Source organism: Echiichthys vipera (assembly GCF_963691815.1).
Source record: "Echiichthys vipera genome assembly, chromosome: 19".
In the NCBI taxonomy this organism is placed as follows: Eukaryota; Metazoa; Chordata; class Actinopteri; order Perciformes; family Trachinidae; genus Echiichthys; species Echiichthys vipera.
The window spans coordinates 21,970,155-21,987,424 of NC_139844.1; the positions used below are offsets into that span (position 1 = coordinate 21,970,155).

The 17,270-nt window shown below is 46.3% G+C and overlaps 1 protein-coding gene across 2 annotated transcripts in view; it reads right to left on the reverse strand.

The window, feature by feature from the left end:
* Positions 1-1,551: 1,551 nt before the first annotated feature.
* LOC310962263 (bromo adjacent homology domain-containing 1 protein) overlaps positions 1,552-17,270 on the reverse strand; it is a 33,454-nt gene continuing 17,735 nt past the window's right edge. For both annotated transcript variants that reach the window (XM_083934665.1, XM_083934664.1), the window contains exons 2-7: positions 7,585-9,369; positions 6,471-6,841; positions 6,014-6,173; positions 5,647-5,726; positions 4,411-4,502; positions 1,552-4,079 (exon numbers count right to left, since the gene is read on the reverse strand). In XM_083934665.1, coding sequence (XP_083790791.1) covers positions 3,890-4,079; positions 4,411-4,502; positions 5,647-5,726; positions 6,014-6,173; positions 6,471-6,841; positions 7,585-9,349 — 2,658 coding nt within the window. In that variant the 5' untranslated portion in view covers positions 9,350-9,369 and the 3' untranslated portion in view covers positions 1,552-3,889. The remainder of the gene's footprint in view (positions 4,080-4,410; positions 4,503-5,646; positions 5,727-6,013; positions 6,174-6,470; positions 6,842-7,584; positions 9,370-17,270) is intronic.

Genomic DNA, 17,270 nt, shown 5'->3' on the forward strand with positions numbered 1-17,270 from the left:
ACCCTCCCTGGTCATTTTCACACAGTCCCTGATTCTGAAAACCTTCAGTAATATTGGGCTAAATTTAGAGAAGGGGACACTGGTCTGGGATCAGCATCTGAGGGGATCGTCTACTCGGAGCCCAGAGGACGTCCCGTCCCGTCTCGTCTCAGGTGCGCTGCCTTTTGTGTCTCCCCTAATAAGACGAATCAATACGAGCTCAGGTGACCATGTTGCCCCGGCGTTCTCCCAAACGTCACACTTAAGGTCAGTCAGGTTAAGCGGGAGAGCTAGGAACCGTCTCTTCCCACAGGTCTCAGTTCAGATTTGACTGTTTAAGTATCTCAAAAGGGGGGGGGGGGGATCAAATATTCTGCACTCCCGTCCGTCAGGGTGTGCTTCGGTCTGGTCTCCACCCCCCCCTGACAACTAAATCATATAAACTAAACAACATTTACATCTCTGCCACTCAACCATTTCATTTCTAAACGTATAAGTTACAAATAAACAGAAATCATTTCTCTATCCTGGAGCGCAAAGACACAGGATGTAGTTCATCCATTAGACACAGTATTTCCAAATAAGTTAAATTGAAATCTTAATATATCGTATCGTGTGTACTCCATTTAAATACTTTTTTTTTCTTCCTTACTTTAAATATAATTATTACAGATCTTTTCAAAAATACTACACTGTGCATTGGCTGCCCGCATGTTTAAAGAGTGCCCGGTGCTTCCTGGATTCAGATATGTACACTTCATCAGAAACGGCCTGGAAGGGAGTTTCTCTACAACCTCAGGTCACACGACGGCATCGAGTCCCTTTTCGTTCATTTGGTCAAATCTCAATTAACGCCGTGATGACTTCAAACGACAACAAAAAAAAAAAAAATGAAATAAAAAAACGATGCATATTCTTCTCTCCATTTGTTAAGTTCCTTTTTCCCCCTTTTCTCCAAAAATAGCAAGTCTAAAAATATATTGCATATGCCATCTTAGGAAACCGACATAATAAAATAGTCTTAATAAGGAGAAATTGTAAAGTAGGAGAATATATATATATATATTACCTCTTTGAAGAATCTGGGCATTAATAGAAATACAAAACCCAATCGTCAGGATTTTGACTTTTGACTCGGGGGTTCGGTGTCACGCCGCTCAAATAGAGAAAAAGTTAGAGATGGCTTTAGAGTGTTGACGACGTTTAGGACTGATCCAATGCTGAGGAACGGGGTGTTTGCGGTGTAGGAAAGCGATCGGGGACTCTTTAGGTTTTTAAAAAAGGTACGCACACTCCGACACTACTCGTTTTCTGAGCCACGGTTAAAACACTTGCAGGTTAAAAAGGCAATGAATGAGTGCAGCTGAAATCCACCATGACTCAACTAAGTATCAAACAAGCCCCCCCACCCCCCACCCACACCCACCCCAACCCCCTCAATCCAAATACACGTCTAACATGGTGCTACGTTGGTCCACAGCGTGTCAGGCCTCCATCCAGATACCTTTTTCTAAAGTCAGGGTCTAAGGACATACATATTTATACCGTATATATATATATATATATATATATATATATATGTATGTACGTCAGAGTTGATTGACAAACCAAATGGAATGACTCTAGTGATATATATACTGTATATCTTTAACAGGTTGTGCATCAGGTCACACGACGAACACGCTGGCCGACTCGACTTCTGGTGAACGAATAGAAATGTACAGTTTGCACTGACAAAAAGTAGCCATGACAACCTCACTGTTTCCTTCTCTACGAAACACACACACATAAATGATACATAGTATATATATCCCCCACCCCCCGGAAGGATATTAGTAGCTGGGGTTAAAATAAATAAATAAAAAAATGAAGAAAAGTTGAACACATTTGTTGTAATTAAGGAATGGATTAGTGCAATATAATAAAGGGAACGAGGGGCCGAAGTGCTGACAAAGAGAAGGAGTGCGAGGGAGGAGACGGGGACTCCGGCTTGTGTGACATCCTTTGGTTTATCTTCAGGGGGAGGAGAGGGAGGAGAGGGAGGAGAGGGAGGAGAGGGAGGAGGGGGAGGAGGGGGAGGAGAGGGAGGAGAGGGAGGAGAGGGAGGAGAGTGGGGAGGAGAGCGGGGAGGAGGAATAAGATAATTTGTTGTGGATGTAGAATTAGAAACGGTAAAAGAGACTTTTTTTACCGAGATATTGCGACATTTCAGGACGCAACACAAGCAGCTAGAGCGCAGCAGATCGCTGACGTGAGAAGTGCGCCGTGTGTCTAACCATGAGTCGGTTCACTGATTGGCCGCCGGGCTGGAAATTCATCTGCAACTATTTTGATAATCATCTGATCATTTTAGTCGATTTGAGTCAAGGACAAAGGTTGCGTGGTTCTAGCCTGTCAAAAAAGAGGATTTGATGCTTTTCTTGTTCGTTAAATGAACATCTTTGGGTGGTGATGTCAGAAAAAGGTGACTGAAGAAGTCACCTGGGGCTGTGGGAAATTACACAGGGCAGTTTCAGTATTTTGTGACGCTCGTTTGACAAAACGATGACTGAAAATACCATAGCGACAGTCCTAAATCGGTGCTTTTTGTCCAGTGATCGGCTAATCATTTTCTTGGGATTACCATAAGGGGACGCTAGCTGCCCGAGGCTCTACCTGCAAGTCATAAGGCAAGTCACAGGAGACGGCTAAGGTGAAAAAATATGAAGGAAAAACAAACCGGAAACAATAAAGCCATGCCCCCGTCTCGATGACCTTCAGGGCTCGGGAGCGTCTGGACTCCTCAGTAAGAGCTCACTGTATTGGACTGTTAGAAAAGCCTCTCTAGAACAAGGCTTCTTCAAGTCAGGACTGTGGCTGAGATGAAAATTAGTTTGAAAATGTCAGTGATAAAGTACATTGAGAGCCATCTTCAGTGTCCCGACCATAGTTAAAGAAGCCCCGCTCTAGAGGCGAGTTTGTTAAGGAGAAATCTGCCTCGCTAACCCCCTTCAGGTACAGTGTTTGAGTTTGCGCGGAGCGTTCGCTCGAGATGAAAATGTTTCTGTCAGTGTCGGTGCACTGTAGCACTCAGGAGAGAGGGCGGGCTTAAGAAGAGCTCCGTTTCCCTCTAAAGCTGCTTGTTTGGTTTGATTGCCTGAAAGCCTCCTAAAAAAAACCATCACACGTACCCACATTTATCCCGTTCATCCGCACTGACAACACTCTCTCTCACACGCACGAGCACACACACGACTGAGACAAATCGAAAAATCAGGAGAAATAAGACGACTCTCTCCATTAGCTGCTCCTTCACCCCGGCCCCGTTGAACACCGTTAACGCTGAGCTTACAGTGCGTCCTCGTGTTCCCCCCCACGGAAGCACCTTAGCGCCGCGCCATTCCTGAGCCATTGGCTTACAAATGGAACAAACATGATTGTCGCGCTAAGATGCTTTGGGGGGGAAACGCGGCCCTGACAGTAGCCCAGTTCAGCCTGGTGTTCAGCATTCCTGGCAGGCGAAGGGGGTGGGGTGGTAGTGGTGGTGGTGGTGGTGGGGGTGGGGGACGCACACAAGCCTCCATGTAACCTCAGAGTGTTGTGGAAGCTGAACAATCCAAGCTGATGAATGCATTCTTCCGTCCTCGCTCTTCCAAACCAGGGACTGACGACGCTCTGACCGAGATGGATTCATCTATCGCACGGTCACCCCTCTGTCGTCAACTGAAGGGATCTGTGCTTCATAATGTGTCCCTCTGCCAAAAGATAACAGCCCCACCCCATCGTCTCTCTTCCCTCTGATCGTGAGCGTCCCCAGCAGAAAGACAGGGGTGTTTAGTCCTTCGGCGCCCCCCCCCCACACACACAGCCCAGTGCAGGAGGGGGAGCTGTGTTATGATTAATTCATGGGTGCGACACCCCTTCTACCCCACTACTGCAGGTTCTTCAGGATGCGTCCAAAGCGGAAGTCGTAGACGTGCCGGCAGAGATACACCAGCTCCGGGTCGACATCTATGGGCACACAGCGGTGGGAGGGGGGGGCGAAGTCGGGGCAGCAGGGCACCACGCTGGCGCTGCCGGGTGGGGCGCCCTCGGCACGCCGCTTCACCAAGGCACAAAATCTACAAAGAGAAAGAAAGAAATCGAAAGTTATCTCCACGCTGCTATACCTTCATTTGAAAATATGAGAAAAACTGAACTGGAAAATAGATATTTGCAAATGATGTCTAAGCGAACGCTCGCGGCCTGGTGTTCCCTCGATTCATTAACGGTTGCAGTGTCAACGACGTGCAAGCAGGAAGTCAGAAACACAGCCGCATCACATATCGCAGAAGCTGAGGTGTTAATTACAAGGAACAACTCCAAAAGACTTCCTCCTAACGTCTATGGCTGGGGTGTATTCCTGTGTTTGTGTTTGTGTGTTTGTGTGTGTGTGTGTGTGTGCATACTTACCTACAGTACTGGGCTAGTGGGAGAACGTAGCATCTGTCTTCTATGCAGGCGACACTATTTTCATCCTGATGCCGAGAGGCGAAAATCTCATTCTGAAAGCAACAGTGGGTGTACAATGTCACATCAACACAAGTGTCTCCTTTAGTGCTGGCTGAGGGCTGAGGGAAAGACAACACGCTTCGACTGCGCGCACACGGGAGACCTTAATTGCTCGTGTGCAATAGGACTGTGCTTCTGTGTTTCCACATCACATGCCATACACAGACACACACACACGCACACACGCACACACACAAGCCCTGCTGTAGACATCCGTTGTGAGTAGGAACATGAGTAGTGTTTCGCTTTCTCACAGTGAAATTGCTGCCCTCTTTTACTCTGTTCTTGTGCGAGACGGAGGTGGCTGAGATATCATCATTTGGCATTGAGGTTACACTTAAGCGCGACCCAACTTTCAACAGTTTCAGGGCTGCCGAGGGAAAGATAATAATGTCTCCGGCAGCAGCGACTGTTAGTCAGCCCCCTCCTTGCACTGGGTTTTCCTTATGTATACCAGGACACATCATTATCCATTACTTATAATGAAGAAATAATCAAAAATAAATATGCGCTGCAAGTAATGTACGGCAATTGATCTCTCCGCTCGCATACAAACACATTTGTGCCAAATTATAGGCTCATATGTGAAGGCACAAGGCTGTAGAAGACTGTTAAAGGAGCTCTACTTGAAATATTGGAAATAATGTGGGCTGGGATTAGCTCCTCACAGCTCTCCCCCCCCCCCCACTACATGAAATAACTACATGCGCTAACATGCACACCGCCCAAACCTTCATGGTTATATTATATCTCCTGCCATTACGTGTATATCTCATATTATACATCAGTTATTAATATTGAACAGTTTGACGCTCCGTATAAAACTGGACAATCCTGACAAAATCATTGTATTTTCATTAAAATCATTATAAAAAAACATGTTAGGGTGATGTGAACGTGAAACGCTCATCCATTTACTGCACACATCACACATTCATGAACCTGCATTATTCGGTCCGCAATTTCACTGTGAGAAAGTGAAACACTACTTATGTTTCTATTCACAACGGATGTCTACAGCAGGGCTTGTGTGTGTGTGTGTGTGTGTGTATGGCATGCAGGTTTTTTCAGTGTGCTGTTGCTGTTTTCCTGCAACACTGTTACTCGACCACGGGCCAACTGTAAAGTGAGCCTCACCTCACAGTGTGCGCTGGGATCTCGGCCTCCCTGTGTGTGCTCAGGTCGGTAGTACCAGAAAAGACTCATCATCAGCTCTCCTGAAGAGGCAAAGTGACACACACACACACACACACACACACACACACACACACACACACACACACACACACACACACACACACACACACACACACACACACACACACACACACACACACACACACACACACACACACACACACACACACACACACACACACACACACACACACACACACACACACACACACACACACACGTAAGCAATCTTGGCCATATGTCCCTTTGTCCATCCACCATATCTTCCAATAATCCCCCCCCCCCCCCCCCTCCTCGTCTCCTTTACCTGTTTTGGGGTCCTCCCACAGCGCGGATATCTTGGCAACATACGGGAGGGTTTTCTTCCTGGGTCCTGATCGTAGCAGCACAGTGTCTCTGACGTGTATCACTTCACCGTCCCTCTCCACCCCTTCATAACACTGCCGCGGGGCCGTCTCATCCTCTCCCTGAGACAGACACATACACGCATACGCACCGACAAGGACAGATATAATTCTCATTATAAAGACAAAAAGGAATCTGTCGCACAAACTTGTGTGGTCAAAACACAATTATCTTCTCCCCCTAGAGCTGATTTTGTTTTTTCTTTCTTTCTGCCAGGCATCTGTTGGATGCTACCGTTTCCTCTAGCAGGTAGTGGAACAGAAGAGAAAAAGAGCCTCCATGAAGAGAGAACCAGACAAGAAGCCCTCTAATCTCATGCTCATCTTCTCTACTCAGAGATGTATTCACAAATAACCTACCGCAATGAAGACATCCCTCTCCGTGGGCATTCCAACAGGCCGCCAACCGTTGGTGGCACGTCTCCGGCTGACTCTCTTTTGTTTGGTGCTGCTGAGGCTTGGCAAGGCCGACGGCTGTTTCTGGGGCTGTTTCTGGGGCAGCCGCGTGCGTCCCATGGACATGGAGCCGTCGGAGGGCTCGTTGCTCTGCGGACATTCCGTGGCCAGCTTTAGCCGGGCCTGGGGCTGGTCTCGCCCCGACAGCGGGGTCAGCAGGTGGGGTTTAGTCTGGGTGGAAGTGGGCACGCTGGAAAGAGGGCAGCTGGAGACGGGCAGGGACGGGGCAACCAGGAGGGAGGGGCTGTGGTCACCCTGAGGGGAGGAGTAACCCTCTGGAAAAGTAAAGATACTTTGAGATGATACAGCAAGAGAGCATAATAAATCTAATTTGCACTTCACCTTCCTCTTTCAGATGAAAAGTTGATAAGCAATAAAACTGACTTTTGATGACTTCAATGCACTCAGGCATTTCGCCTCTAAAGCCTTACTTTGGTCTTTTATGACCTGTAACTAATGGTAGCTAGTGTTATGTTGCAGTTGCTGCTGATAAGCAAAAGTTACACAAAAGTAGCAAATTGCATGGTTCTGCTGTAAATCGGCTTAAAAAATGGCCGTCCTCTATCTTATTCATCGGCCCAGATATAAATAACACAATTGTTACGGAGAAATATTCCGTATGAACCCGGAGCTCCTTATCGAGGAATATCTAAGTCGGCCTCGAGCTATGGACACTTTCAAAGCTCACACCGAAACAGAAAAACAACAAAAAGGAGAAATGTTCACACTTGTTTGGCCACACAACTAGCCTGGGGCAAACATTTAACAACAAAGGACTCTGTGGTTCTTTAAATAATACCTCAATGACACCAGCTTTCTTTCAAAAACACCAGCTATACAAAGAGGACGAATCAAAGATGTGACATAATGATGAACCTGCCATCAGTGAGGGCATAAACTCAACCTGCTCCAGCTCTTATTTAAAACACTAAATGTGGCGGTTTAGACAATCTCAGTGAAAGCTTTTTAACGCCATTTTGACAAGCCACTTTGCTAACTATCTCTATTTTCCACTCACCTGTTTTGATGCTGTGTGTGCATCCAGTGCATCCTGTACTGAAAGAACAAGCCCTGCTGGTGACAGGAGGCATGGCTCTGCAGGTGTAGCCGCTGATCCCGCAGGCGTCGCTGTAGCACGGTGACGCCACAGAGTTGCAGTAGGCGGGGTGGGTCAGCCCCGAGCCGTGGGGCACCCGTGGATCCAGCAGCTTGGAGCCACTCATTCGATTGGGACATAAACTGGAGGGTGCAAAGTTCAGAGGTCGCGAGGCCATGTTCGCCGACGTTGTTCCAGTGTGTGTCGGGTGGGCGATGTGAACGTAGTAGCTGGAGAAGCAGTGGTCGGCGGTGCAGAGGCAGGGGTGGGGGCTGAGGGTCAGAGCAGTGTGCGGGTGGGTATGTGTCAGGGACGGTGAGGTTATGAGGCACTCCCGCTTCACAGGGGTCATGGCTGGGTTAAGTGGCTGATCCTCTGTTTCTCCGTAGGGCTGTTGGCCCAAGAAGAAGGCCAAGCGGTGGCAGTATTCCACTGAGCCGTCTGGGGGACAGCAGTAGTATGGGCTCAGTTCGGTCTCCAGCGGCTCTTCCTTCACTTGCTTTAGCGGGTACGCTAGCATGCTGCGTGACTGGTAGCCCGGTTTGGTCAGTCGATGGGTGCAGCTACCAGTCTCCCACTCCACTTTGGGCTCAAAGTCCGCCTTCTTCTTGCAGGCTGTGCAGCCACTGTGCAGGGGAGGGGCCTTTTTCCCTTTCTGCCTCTGTGAGCGTCCCTTATGTTTGAGTTTGACCCTGGACTGCTGTTTTGGGGCTGAGATCGCAGCAGGAGCCTTGCAGTCTGATGTGATCGTGGCTGTGGGTGTAGCCTTTACTCTCTGCTTACTGTTAGCAGAAGAGCTGGTTAACTTCAACAGGGCTGCAGCATTGAGTCCTGCCAATCGTCTGGGGGCGGGGGCATCCAGACTCTCCTGACTCATCCACCCGCTATCTGCTCGGTTGGCTTTGACCTTCTTGACCTGCTTAGAGCTTTGGCACGGTTCAAGCTTGTGAGATGTGGAGGCTTTACTGACGTTTCCCCGTGCGGCCTTCAGACCTCCAGGGACGCCACTCTTGGTTGGATACGCATCCATGGATATGCCTCCATTAGAAGGCTCTTCCTGTCTCCTGGCCTGTTTAGCTGCAGCCTGAGGGTCCGATGCTCTTTCAAGCAGTAGACTGTTCACCGCCTCGGCATTTAGGGAGGCCAGTCTGCGCTTGCGAGGTTCTGGGACATGAACACACTCGCTCGGACTTGGGCTGTTTGATTTTGATTTGATTTTTGGTAATGACTTTGCCCCTTTTCTTTCACTGCTTTTCCCTGTTTTGGGTTTGGGAGATAAATGTCGACGTACATGCTTTCGCACCCTTTCTTTAGAACTCTCCCGTTCACGGATGCTTTCCTCCAATCGGGTAAGGAGGACGTGACAGCTGAGCGCCTCCCCATCTGAACCCCCGGCCCTCCCGCGCAATGGGTACGACTTCCTGTCCCGTTTCTTGTCACGCCTCCGGTCCAGTTTTCTGTTCTGATCAGATTTTTCTGTCCTCCCTCCTTTGTCGTTCACCCTCTTGGCCTTGACTTTCCTTTGTTTGATAATCTCACTTATCTTCTTTGTCCTCCCGAATCGAAGTGAGCGCTCAGGCCAGGCGTCGCCCATCGTGCCACCATGTGGCCACAGAGGGCAGCTGTCCCACCACTCAGCGCTACCGTCGCTCTGGCTGAGGGAACCCTTCTGCCTTGCGTGAGTCATCACATGCTTCTCCGCGGGGCCTAGAGACCAGAGACGGACAAGTGGTTAAAACTTAAGTTGATGCTAGTTTCACCATGTGCTTACAAAGTTAACAACTGACACAGCAACAAGTGATCCAGAGCTGCAACGATTAGACAATTAATCGGTAAGTTGTCAACTATTCAATTAATCGCCAACTATTATGATAATTTATTTATCGTGTTAAGAAGAAATAATCTAGATTTTTCTGTTTTCAGCTTCTCAAAAGTAAATATTTTCTGGTTTACTAAATGACAGTAAGCTAAATGTGTTTGAGTTGTGGACAAAAGACATCTGAGGACGTCGAAAATGGTCAACAGATTTCTAGATTGAGACAATAATCGTTGCAGCCCTACAGTGATCTATACAGCAGAGTTTAGGGGTGTGACAAGAATTCGTCCCACGTGATCTCACGATATTAAAATGTGAGGATAAAGTAAAAAGCTGTCTCACGATATCAATATGTAAGTGGAAACAGAGCAACAGAGTGAGAGATAAGACACAAACAACATGTAAGCCGTGTCTTACAGAAACACAAACATGTAACGGATGAGCCCCGCAGCTTCTTCAACATCAGGCTCAAAGTTAAAGTCACAGTGTCTGCACCTGACGGCCCGCAACCTCCTGTGACGAGTGGAGAGAACGCGTTGGTCTCAGCCGTCTGTCGGCAGCTCCTGAGCCGAGTGACAGCTGCTGGAAAACCTGCCTTCACCAGCTGAATGACAGATATTTACTAAACCAAAACACTTTTCGTGTCGGCTCCACGGGAAGAAATCAACATTGTTTAACTGATTCATTAACTTTACTTCTCTTTTTCTAGTGAGGCAGCCGACATCAGGTGACACACACAGACTGAGCCGATCAGTCAATATAGATACAGTTCATACGTTCAGAGCGCATATAGGCCTTCGGCGAGAGGAAACGCAGGTGTGGGTCGATAATAACATGGAAATGTATGTGTTCTGAGAGGTGCGCGAGAGGCGGGCGTCAATGCTTCTGAACACCCTGTGTGGAGCAGACAGTGTCTGTGCGGTGACGGGCGGGGCAGTGGTTGTTTTGTACTCAGAGGCCCCATCGCCTCGCAGTGGCCCGGGGGGGGGGGGGGGGGGGGGGGTGTACTCTACCGCCGTGAGTACTGTAGGCTTCACAGAGCACTATGCAAAGACACTTAGAGCACCACCAGAGCTCTCTGCTCAAATTAAAATCAAGAAAATATTGAAAGTCTAGTCTCGTTCTATGGGTTTCTTATAATCAAGCAGAAGATGTTAAGATCAGCGGGCGCCCCAATTTCAGCCATATCACAACAGGACTGATGTATGTTCAGGGCAGACGCTCGGACTATACACTAAAGGTGCATCATGGACCGAGCAGGGACCCTTAACATTACTTCAAACATGTTTTTATTGTCGTGACGAAGCAGCTGTAAGAGCTTTAGTGGTGCGGAGAGTACTGAGGCACAGAGAGGATGAAGGCAAGCAAGAACGGAGACACAAGCATCACAAAGCTATCGACCATCTTGCGTACGCCTTCAGTTTAGATACACAAACACAACATCTGATGCAACAGATAAAGTAGTTTAATAATGAGAACATTGAGCCCAATGGTTCTGTTGTCAGACTGTATTGATTTAATCATATAGCGGGCTATTATATGTCCATTTGTGATCTCTCATTATAATGCGTGTGTGTGTGCGTGCGTGCGTGCGTGTGTGCGTGTGCGTGCGTGCGTGTTATGTAGCATAGAAGAAACTGACGCATGCCATTCATTCACTGCCTTATCACAGTGTGCACACAGCGTGCAAATAACAGCTTGTTAAAGTCAATTGTTTGGTCTGAAATGTTGAGTCTGAAAAGAAAATGTCAAAAGGACCTTAATACGAAAATAAGACTAATAAACAAGGCAGCTAAACAGCTATTTAAACCGGGCGCTTATTACTGTTGGAAATCGATGTCTAAGCGTCAATAATGTGGAGAGAGGCATCCCATGCATACATCTCTGACACAGCGTACTGTGAACGCTCCACGCTTACTGCCAAATCGTTTAGCAATTCCACTCAATTAGCAACAAACAATAATCTTGGGAGTATTCATAAAAAAAAAAGACTCGCTGAGCTCGGTGTGAAATTGCAACATAAACATAAAAATGACTCATGTTTATGTTTAAGCAACTGTCGGACCGTAACTTAACCAACTGCATGTGTTTTGGGAAATAGGGAAATGGTAATGAAGTGTGTTTTTATACTGGAGCTGGGGTCATAAAGATTTACTGTCTGCCCAATAAGACAGGTAAACTAGGACACAGTAGAATCTGCGGCACCACGCGGAAAAAACGCTCCGCGGCAAATACAATTATACATTTTTCTGCCGTTCAACTTCCCTTTTAAAACCTAAATGAAGGTTTTTTCTTCCTCGTCTCACAAGAGCGTCTGGTCCTACCTCATTACGTCCCATAATTTGCTATAATCGGTTAATGAAATCCCTTCTTAAAGAGGAGCTACTTAGGCTTTTTCTTTTTTTTTTCACTGAACACACAATCACATAGATTCTTGTTAGCGTATCATGTCAAATGTGCCATATTGTAAAAAGGGAGATTTACATGTATTTGAAAGCAGGTTGAGGTGCAATATACATACTGTGAAAGGATCAAAATGCTTAAAGCACAGAGTAATGCACACGGCCCATATTCAGATACTGTGACTTTAAATGAGCCGTCAGGACGTCTGTACGGTTGTGATGTCACAACGCTTACTGCTACTTCTATGACTATATGTCATATAAACTATAACTAGTCTTATAAATTACAAAATCTGTAGCCATAAAGACACCATCAGTGGTTTGTCTCGCTGTATCGTAGCTGCTATTGCCCCTACTCATCATTGATCATGTTTGGCTCCATGATTATTATCATTGTCATATTCTGTCACCTTAGCTGTGCGTGTTTCTACTATTCTGCTGTATTAACTGCCATAACATTTAAGTCATATTCACATTACTATAGATATTATTATAGTTACTGTTACTCTTTGGTTGCTTGCATCTCTGGAAGTGTGTCTGACTCTCTGTCTTTTGTCTGTCCTTGTCTTTTCTCTCTTTCTCTCTCCTTAACTTCCTCCATCAGGTGCAGACAGATGTCCGTCCTCCACAGAGCTGGGTCTGTCGGACATTCCTGTCTGTTATAGGGAAGGTTTTCAACGCCACCGTACTCTACGGGGGAATTGTTGGGTCATTACCTAGTCTGTAAAGTGTCCTGAGATAACTCTTGTTATGATTTGGCACTATAAATAAAATCGAATTGAACAACCATCCTAAAATACAAATATGAACCTAACAATTAGCACATTATATCCCCTTTAACGCAGGTAAATTGTGTGTAAAAAAAATAGAAAAACACTTTTTCAGTTCAGAACTTGCTCGGGTGTGTCTGTTGGGATTTAAGAGTTTACTTCAGACGAATGCTGCGGCCCCTCCCTCACCGTGAGCGGTACGGGCCAGACTCTCGGGTCTTTGACGTGTGGCACTGTACGTGGTTCGAACATTATAACACAAGCTCCATAGTAATGGCGTAGCTATCGGTTTATCACCAGGAAAAGCAGTCACCCCAGGTCTTATCACAGCAAGCCTTTTAATTATGCATGGAGCTGTACTTTGAGAAGTACGGGCCCGGGCTTCTGTTGAGACCGGCGCAGCTGCGTGAAGGCCTGGTGCTTGATGCGTGTTCCTCTGTAGTGTGAACTCATTCATGACTGGAGTTTTTTTTGGCCCGGCTGACGACTCATCAACCGTCTCCGATCCCGACAAGACTTTCACAGACGTGTTTGATTTTGTCCCGTCTGTGCTCGTGCAGCGTAAAAAAGGGCGATCCGAGACTGAAATGTCAAGAGTGATCCTGGCCGGAGCTGGTGTAGCTCCAGGGTTAATGAAAATGAACTTCTTGAACTACAGCTCCTGCTTCTATAGCATTTCCAAAGTGATATCATTTAATAAATCCTCCTGCACTTCTCTTTCTCTAAAGCCTCGACGTGCAGCTGGAGCTCGGCGAGCTTCCTCTGCGGGTAATGAGACAGCTGGGATTGCTGCAAACAAAACAGTTGGGATTTAAACGTAACAGAAATGTGACAAGTGAGCTAGTACGCTGTGGGGAACAGTGGTTAGAGCAGCCGCCCCATGTAAAGAGGCTGAAGGTCTGTGAGGCAACGGCCGCGGGATCGACTCCGACCCTTTGCTGCATGTCTCACCCCCTCTCTCACCCCATTTCCTGTCTGTCTTATATGATAAAAGGCTTGAAAACATCCAGAAAATAAGCTTTTTTTAAAAAAAAAACTACGTTGTGTGTGATCCTTCATCTTCGTGTGCGTCCGTCCGTCTCCGCCCTGTCACAGGACGACTAACTCTACGCTGTGCTTCTCAGACAAGATGTAATCCGTTTTGCAGTGTGACCTTGCCCGCTGAGACTGAAACTCAACACCACAATGACATACATTTCAAACCTGAAATTCAGAGTTGTTTCACTTGATTCCCTGAATTCCAGATTCATCTGACAGATGAATGATTTAAGTCACCTCAGTAACCTCAGTAACCGTAGTCTGCATTTGCATGTTGATTTAAAGCAACTCTCACATCTAACCGATAATCTTGATACTGAGCTTTGATCGTGATTCTTTTTTTTTCTTTCTTAAAAACCACAAAGATAATTTTCCACCAGGCAGCATTTGCGGCTCCCTGCTGAGAAGTGTAGGTGGGGAAACACTGGAGGGAATAACCTGTGAAATATTACCTCGTGCGGCAGCGTTCTGGCCGAACGGCAATTAAGCTCTTTAAACACAGTTAGGCCCGGTGATCCTCAGGAAGTAATCTCGCATTTACAGGGAGATCAATGACGCCGCGATTCGCCTCTAATTGGTCGGAAAAAAAGATCATCAACTCCTCTCAGAGAAGCACCGCACCCCGGCACACAAGGGGACTTTTTTTTTTAATAACAATTGCAAGGACTCTGAAGAGGATGTGTGTAATATAGCAGCCAAGGTGGGTCCACATAACAATTCAATGGACACACACACACACACACACACTGACTGATGACCTATAGACATTCATCTTTTTGGACACTGAGGGTGCACTCCCACTGTCCTTCCGCACTGGGCCAAAACAGGTTTTTCAGGTAGAGCCTAGTGCGTTTGACCAGTGCAACCGCTCCGCACCTAACTGCGGCCAGTTGGCCGTCCACAGTCTGTTTGAGAGAGGTGGGCTTTTGTAGAGCGCGTTTGCACATGTAGGAGCACGAGCGTGCGCACGTGTACGTGTACGAGCACGAGGCCTACGGCGGTTCTGACGTCATTTTATGTGTGCCTGTTGGGACATAGAAAAAAAAAAAACAGACCATTCGCGGACATTTAACAACAACAACAATGGCGGTGAAAGGTTCACGTTGGTGTGATGCGGAGGTGGAGTGTTTACTGCAGATTTGGTCGATGAAAAGATTCAAAATCAGTCGACAAGACGCACAAAAACAAAGCAACGCATCGCGCTGCGGTCAATCAATGCGTGTGACGTGTTACGGCGTGATGACGTATGGACAGGCAAGAAGCATCTGCGCGAGGCCCAGGTAGTGTGAGTACAAACGGGCTGGCCAGCTATAGGAGAGGGAGGGGGGAACAAGTACCCTAAAGCCTGAGGCGTGGTGCGGAAGGACAGTGTGAGTGCGCCCTGAGAAATAGCAGGTACAGTTCAAGGAACCATCAAAACAAACTGTAAATGTTTCAGTTTAACAAAACCTTCCAAATCTACGGCAACTATTAAGCATGCTAAAAATATAGATATAATGATATTTCGTTAAAACAATAAAGAGAATCCAACACAGCACACAAAGCACATAAAAGATCCCAGTAAGTTTCCACTTCAGTCTTTCAGTCTGAAACTCTGTATTTTAGAAATAAAGCGGTGTTAAGAGATAAAACTGCGGTCACTTCAAACAAAAAAGAGAACCCCCCCCTCGCCACTTTGGGAATATTACATGAGCATATATTTGTAATAAGAGAACACAAGTTCAACAAATCAGGCAGTGTGTGTATCAAACTATGGGTCCTCAATAGTTTTAAAGGCATTGCCTGACTTTAGGACCTCCTTCAAGATGATAAAGACTTTGTAGGTGAGGGTTTAACGTTTTTAAGTAATGGACAGCAATTACAATATCATTATGTAGGTATATTACCATATTATGGTACGTCATAAAATAGATATTTATGTGCACAGCAGGTTTAAAAGTATTTACAAATGCATTTAAAGGACCGAGGACATGTGTATTTGTGATTCTATCTATGTTTTGCTGTATTATGAAGCATACGCTAACTGATTATAGGCCAGTGATGAATGCGTACTCATAGCTTTTAACAAAGACATTCATAAATAACCGTATATCTGTTTACACGTGTATCATAAACTCTTTTCTCTGAGGGACTGTGCAGTCGTTAAAAATAAGCAATGCCCTCCGCGCCGTTATTAATATTTGTCCCTGTCAAACGCAAAACTGCAATACCCTCCCCTCACTATCTAAACATAATACACTTAAGGCATAGATCACAATATAGCAAAAACACGTCCAGTTTACATTTCTGTTGGTGCTGATGGACTTTAGCACTGCAATATTTTCACTAATATAAATATAGATCTGGAATGAGAAAGACTGGAAACACAGAGTTGATACAATCCCCTGGTCTCCCAACAAATACTCTCATCATCTTCATTTAAAATAAAAAGAATACACACGTCCCTCTTTTCTGCCCCCTGCCCCTGTCTAATCATTTCCATACAGTCCCTAATTCGTCGATCTTTCCTGTTTAATACTGAAAACCTCTTTGAGACACTTGAAGAATTCGAGGCTGATCTCACTTTTTCACCAAACCGATCATAGCTCCATAGCTTATGATGTGAGGTCAGAAGTATCCAACATGTAGGACTGTCCTCCGTTAAAGAAGTTCTTAGTTGACGCCACACTCATACGCAGAGGCGGATTAATGCACAGGGCGGCCTGGGCTGCAGCCGAGGGGCCCCAGGTGTGCGGAGACCTCGGACTGGCCAGACTATTTTTAATTTTTCAATTTACCTCACTGGGAAAACAACTTAGAAAGATAGATATTGGACACATTAACCCCATCAGCTGTCAGTTTTGTTGTCAAATGATACGTCACTCACTGTAACTAGACAGTACAGCGGCAACATGTCAGAAAGGAAGTGTGATAGTGCATGAAAAAGAAAAGCACAATGACTGAGAGAACAACAGGATCCAGATCTACTGAAGGATTTTTCAAGGTTGCAGACTCTTCTTCTGTTCTAGTGGGTTTTTTTTTCTGACAAAGCTGATTAATAATGTGGGGGGCCCCAACACACAGTGGCCTAGGGGCCCATGACCATGAAGACCTTAATCCGCCCCTGCTCACACGGTTTGTCCACTGATGGACTTGTTGATTTATTCGACAGAACTGTAAAAACGAGTTTCTCCACAAACTTTCACGCAAAGGCACCACTTTAAATCTTCACTTCGTAACTTTCTCGGAAAACAAGTCTTTCGGCGTGAAAACACGTCCGACTGACCCAATACATCTCAACCGGTTGCCTGGTCAACTAATCGACTGCGACAAGAGGGTTAGCCCTAAGCAAAATTAGATTCATTTTAAAAAGGGGTCACAAGCCCAAAATGTTCACAAGCCACTACATCATCCAGTCGATGAGCCACATGCAACACACCTGTGCAGAAAACAACCCAAACCGTGCTCCACATCGCCGGGTAACACCGGCTGTGTGTGCTCCAAACATAACCTCCTCAGCAGCCCATATCACACCTGTAATCAACACCTCATCCACTTGGTTTTTACACGTCCCTCCTCTCAACTTTTCAGGTAACACCACAA